The sequence below is a fragment of the Quercus lobata genome, chromosome 2 (assembly GCF_001633185.2).
Source record: "Quercus lobata isolate SW786 chromosome 2, ValleyOak3.0 Primary Assembly, whole genome shotgun sequence".
NCBI lineage: Eukaryota > Viridiplantae > Streptophyta > Magnoliopsida > Fagales > Fagaceae > Quercus > Quercus lobata.
In genome coordinates, this window is record NC_044905.1 from 72,493,161 (window position 1) to 72,499,160 (window position 6,000).

The 6,000-nt window shown below is 38.3% G+C and overlaps 1 protein-coding gene across 1 annotated transcript; it reads right to left on the reverse strand.

Moving 5' to 3' along the window:
• Positions 1-1,303: 1,303 nt before the first annotated feature.
• LOC115976487 (4-coumarate--CoA ligase-like 9) lies at positions 1,304-4,967 on the reverse strand. The gene is made up of 6 exons (XM_031097789.1): positions 3,828-4,967; positions 2,993-3,182; positions 2,433-2,578; positions 2,247-2,314; positions 1,925-2,027; positions 1,304-1,811 (listed from the first exon to the last, which is right to left on the reverse strand). Exons 1-6 carry the CDS (start codon positions 4,809-4,811, stop codon positions 1,686-1,688), a joined length of 1,617 nt encoding a protein of 538 aa, XP_030953649.1. The 5' UTR covers positions 4,812-4,967; the 3' UTR covers positions 1,304-1,685.
• Between the last annotated feature and the right edge of the window lie 1,033 nt (positions 4,968-6,000).

The following is a 6,000-nucleotide window of genomic DNA, read 5'->3' on the forward strand; positions in this document are numbered from 1 at the left end:
AGCAGGCCCCTCACTGAACTTAAACTTCCCCTTCGCATTATTGATTCTGGCCTTGTTAACATTCTTTCTCAACTCTTGTTTTAAACGGCTGTTATCCTGCACAGAGTGGGTCCCTCCACTACCCTGAAACTTTGTCCCATTCTTTCTGCGCGTTACAACAATCCATGGACCATATGTACCTGCCTGAACCTCCTCATGCATATTCTCCTACATGATCTTGCTGGGCTCCACCTCTAACCTCACGTTGTCAGGAACACGCTCATCGCATGGATGGTCATCCGGAATCCCAATCACCTCCGCCTCTAACACCCTCGGTGATGATTCTGTACGGATTGTATATGGACAATTTTCTTTTCAGTGACCAATTCTACCGTAAGAGAAACACAACCTTTGTAAACCTTCATAACAAACAGGTTGCTCGAATTTCTTGATTAATACTGCAGTGACCAGCGGTTTATCCACGTCAACTTAGACACAAATCCTCGCAAATCTACCTCTCGTTTCCATAGCAGTGTGTGAGTCTACCCTTAACACAATACTGATGGATTTACCAATATGCAATAGGGCCTCAGGATTATAATATTCTATAGGTAACGCATTTAGCCGTATCCATACAGCGATTGAATTGACATTTGTCGTTGCTAGGTGGAAATTTGGCTCCCATGGTCTAATGGAGAGGAAATGTTCTCCAATGAACCAGGGACCCTTTTTGAGGATGGTTTCAAAGTCATCTTTCAAAGAGAAACGGGTGAGAAAAAACCCATGCTCCAAGTCTACACAATTCAACCTCCTAGCAGATTTCCATAAGGAGAGAAGCCTACTGTGGAGGAAATTAAGTCCCACTGCCCTTCCGTACACCTTCACTATAAGAGCTTTTGACCATGGCGCTCTGATATGCTGCTTAAGATCCTTGGAAAACTTGACAGCAACTAGCCCTGTACGTAGGTTGTCTACTTCTTCATCTGATTCTACATCATCTTCCATGAGCTCACCAAAACTAAAGGCCTGAGTGAACGCACCAGGTATTTCACCTACAAGTTTATCTCTGAATGTGGCCGATCCATTCCATGCCCCCTGACCATGGTTTGGTGATGACGGGCCGAAGCCTGAATCTTCCCTGAAACCCGCGTGTTTTACGTCTTTAACTTTTTTGTTACTACGAGCTAGCTCTTCTTGTTCTTCTCGCAAAAGAGAGAGTAGAGAAGAGCCTTTTTCCATAGAGAAAGAAGTGGTTTTGCATATCCTACAACATACTGTTGCCACATGGATGTAAATTATTTGTATATATTTTTTTTTGGTGAAAAGACGATACCATTGAAAAACAACTAAGGAATAACACAAGGTTCAGGACATATCCTGTTCAAGTACATCCCATTGAGGTCACCCTCAAAAACATCTAGAACGTCCACAAGCGGACTATCATAATATTGAAAATCATTGTTCATCCTAAAACTCATCCTAGCTAAACCATTAGCACACCAAACCCCACGATAGTCTGGCTCCGTCCCTGAGTCCAGCATCCACTGACGGCAGGTGGTAACCTTTCAATATCTTAATGCTATATATATGCTAGAATTTATCTTCAAACTTGAATTGCAACAATCTAAATTGAGAAATCATCATCATCATCAGATATGATGAGTGAGTTTCTTGTTTGTCTTAATGTATATTGACCCAACAAGAAATCATAACCTAGAAGAAGAGTTAACAGAAACAATCTTCCTCAAATCCTTTCTCAATAATTTTCCAGTTGCACTCTTGGGTAAGGAATTGACAAACGTTACACGTCTTATTTTCTTGTACGGTGAAACCTACAATCAAGGGAAAAAGAAGATGTTCATTTTGACAAACAAAATATTGATTATTTTATCAATTCAAATTTTATGTTACAAAGATTACTATAGCTCAGAGAACTTGAAGGCACCTGTTTTGCGACAAAATCTATTATCTCTGCTTCTCCAAAGGAGCTTTGAGGCTGTCTTACCACAAAAGCTATTGGGACCTGACCAGCTTCTTCATCAGGGTATCTGCCAATTTATTGTATGAATATTTAATAATCAAATAAGATGCACAATTTTGACAATCGTCAATAGGAACTTATAGCTAATGCCATATTAGTTCTACAAACAAGCAAAATATAGCTCTTATATATGGCATGCTGTAACATTAAAGACCGAAAAATGCTACTCTATCATTCCAAGGGCAAGGGGACATCCATAAACCATGAGTAAGTTATATTAACTTACGGTATAACAGCAGCATCAACTATCTCCGGGTGGGACTGAAGCAAATGTTCTAGCTCTGCAGGGGCTACCTGCAGAAAGTATATATATACCAATGCATGAGCTCCTAGTTGTGTTCTTTAAAGAATAACATATGCTTGTTATAAAAAGAAAAATAAGAATGCAAAGGATGAGTGACATTATATTTACCTGGTATCCCTTGTATTTGATCAATTCTTTATGCCTATCTACAACAAATAGAAAACCTTCCTCATCGACATAACATAGATCACCAGTTCTCAACCAACCGTCTGCTACTAAAGTTGCAGAAGTTGCTTCTGGATCACCAATATAACCTGCAGTAATCACAAATTAAACTCGCATATATGGCACATGTAAATTTACAATAGTTACAAAAAATGTTGATCGGAAAAGCTATGCTATATCAACTCTCATGTTGGGATGTATATGAAATCCTCTGATAATCATTGCCTCGTCAGCTATCTGAGGCAAACTAGGAATTATATACAACAAGCTGAGATTGCATTGGATTTGTTTTCATTTCAAAAGTAAACATGTTTGAAAATTACTTTCATCTTTTGTAGTGTAAATTATTGGAAGGTAATTCCCTTTTTAATCATTAACATTAATCCTAAAAAGACATGATAATTACGAGTAATGCGGCGAACTGTGATTAGTGAATGGTGATTATGCAGTACAAAGTGTCAAAGTCACAAAATGTTTTATTTATAATAATTTTTTTTCTTTACCTTTCATAATTGTGGGTCCTCTAATCCAGAGCTCCCCTTGCTTGCACGGAGGCAAAGCATGCCCTGTGTCCGGGTCTACAATTTTGGCTTCAAAACCTCCTGAAAGTCTGCCTGTTGATCCCCAATGAACACTCTCCTCTTGACCCACTGTTCGCCACGCTGACCCCGTTGATTCAGTTAGCCCATAACCCTGCATCCATCATTTATATATTTATTTTTGAAATCTCCTATTCATTTTTCCATTAGAAGTGATTCAAATCAAGCAAAAACTTATTTTACGCAATCACATTGTAATTGATAATTGAAAATGGGATTTAAAGTCATGTTTTTTAACTCATATTTTGTTTGCCTCGGAATTAACATTTTCTAGAAGGTAAATCATTTTTCAAAAATGTATTTTCTAAAAAACTATATTATTTTCCTATATTTGATAACAAACTTAAAAAATTATCTCTTAACTTTTATTTTATTTTATTTTATTTAGTTTCTCATAAGATAGCTAATTTTTTTTTTAATTTATTTAGTTTGGCGTGAAATATAGCTGTTTTTAAAAAAAATTTGAAAATACAACTCCATCTCAGCCAGATGAGATGAGAGAAGTGTCGAGTATATATTTGTAAAATATCTTACCAAGTTTTTATAAATAAAAATATTTTATAACTTTTCAATTGGAAAACATTTTGAAAATATTTTTAACATACGGTGTAAAACAAACACTGCACTTAAAAGAAAGCTACAATTAAAAACGACCTGTCGTTCCAAAGTAGCACCTGTAGAAAGAAAATTTTTGCCCAGAAAAAAAACCATACTTTGACTTGGAGGCAAACTCACATACCTGTAAAAAGACAACTCTTGGAAACTTCGCCATGAAAGCGGAAACGACCTCCTTCGCAATTGGAGCCGCACCACACGCAACCCCTTCCAAAGAGCTCAAATCGTAGCCGTCCGTTACATCAGTCTTGGCCATGGCCACCACCACCGGTGGGGCCACCACCACGTGGGTCACCCTAAACTCTTCCACCGCCCTCATCATCTTCCTCAAATCGAACCTCTCCATTAGCACCACCCCCTCGTTCAAAGCCACCGACTTCAAGCTGTAGAAAAACCCGAACACGTGAAAGTACGGCACCGTATAGAGCAACACCGCAGGCGACTTCCTCTCCGTCCGGTGCGCGTAGGTACCGGACACAGTCGCCATCAGGTTCCGGTGAGTCAGCATCACTCCTTTGACTCTCCCGGTGGTCCCCGACGAGTACAATATCGCCGCCAAATCCGACTGGCTCACTTCGACGCGGTCGATCGTTATTACCGGACTCGTCATCATTGAGTCGAACTCGGGCGAGTCAAGGACAATGGTTTTGAAACGGAGAGAAATGTTTGAAAGTTTGTGAGCGCTTGATGACGTGGCAAATGCGATCACTGGGTTGCATAGTTGGATTAGGCTTGAAATCTCAGACTCGGTGCTGAGTGGGTTGGCCGGGGAGATGACTATCCCAAGAGAGAGCAGCGAGAAGTAGAGGATGGGAACCTGAATGAGGTTTGGAGAGAGAACGAAAGCGATGTCGCCTTTGGAGAGTCCGATGAATGAGTGAAGATAGGAGGCCAGAGTTTGGGTTTTGCGAGTGAACTCGGAGTATGAAACTCGCTGACCCGTGGAGGAGTTGATGAAAGCGAGTGAGTCAGGCCATGGCGAGTTAGCTCGGAGCGAGTAAGCGTAATCAGAAGCTGATAGAGTAATATGTTGTGGTGGAAGATCGATTGGGGGTCTGAGGCTGTGGAAGGTTTTTGTCTCTGAGTTGAAACCGCTGTTTGGGTCCATCTGAATTTCAAATTGGCTGAGCCTGTGATGAAAAGAACGAGGTTTGCGGTGGTGAAGACTGAAGAGTAGAAACTAGGATTGCTAGGAGTTGTAGTAGTGGACGTGGTTAATTGAGATCCGAGATGGGGCTGTCAAAATAGGAAACGCGTTTCATTTGGGTATTTGTTGGAGACGTACGTGGGAAAGTGTTTGGTGATATGGTAGATGATTCACGTCACTGATTATGTCATCTTGGTCTCTTGCATACGATTACCAGTGAGTTTAATTCACAAACTTTTCCATAATTTTGTTATGCGGTGACTCATAAGTAATGAAATTATACACCTATATAGACCACTATTTTATTTTCACAACCCACGAATCACCACCACGTGACAAATTTGTAATAAAATTGTAGAAAAGCTTTTAACACTAAGTAAGTGTTTGGATTCACATTTTTCTCTCACGTTTTTTTTCTAGCATGTATGAATAGTAATTGCACTGTTTATGCACATGGACTCACTGTACAAGAGACAAAGTGCACTATTTATGCACTGTTCACGAGTCCCATAGTACTATTCACATATTTAAAAATTATTTTGTTAAAGTGTTTTCAGTTTTTTGTTTTCAACAAAATAAGTGGTATCCAAAAGGACCCTAGATCTACTCTTTTTATTTTATTCATTTTTAGATATTTCATCTATACTATTAATAATAGGATTTTGTATTTGGTTTTCAAAATTTTGCGTACTAAAATACCTTCACACAAATTTTTAAACTCTATCTTTTAGTTAAATAACTTTAAATTAAAAAACACTAATTGGTTAAAATGGTAATTTATCATTCATAAGTTTTAGGCTTTTTCCTTTATTTTCTCAGTTTAACCTAAAATTTAGGAGATTATCTCTATCTCATTTTTATACATCATATCATATTATTATATATATAATAAAAGTTGGGTTTAGACGCCGTGGTTGTGCCAAGTGACGGCACCAAATTGCAGAAATTTTATTTAATTTTTAGATTTTTAAAGAACTAAAAAAGAATAGTATACTACCAGGATTCTAATTTATTCTTATTATATTATATTATATTATATTATATTATATTATTGTAAGGACTAGATTTGAACTCCTAGCCCACTCCATGGATTGACGTAGGCCCAAAAAGCCCAAAACAATGAATTTATAGAGAATGGGTTTGGATGCTG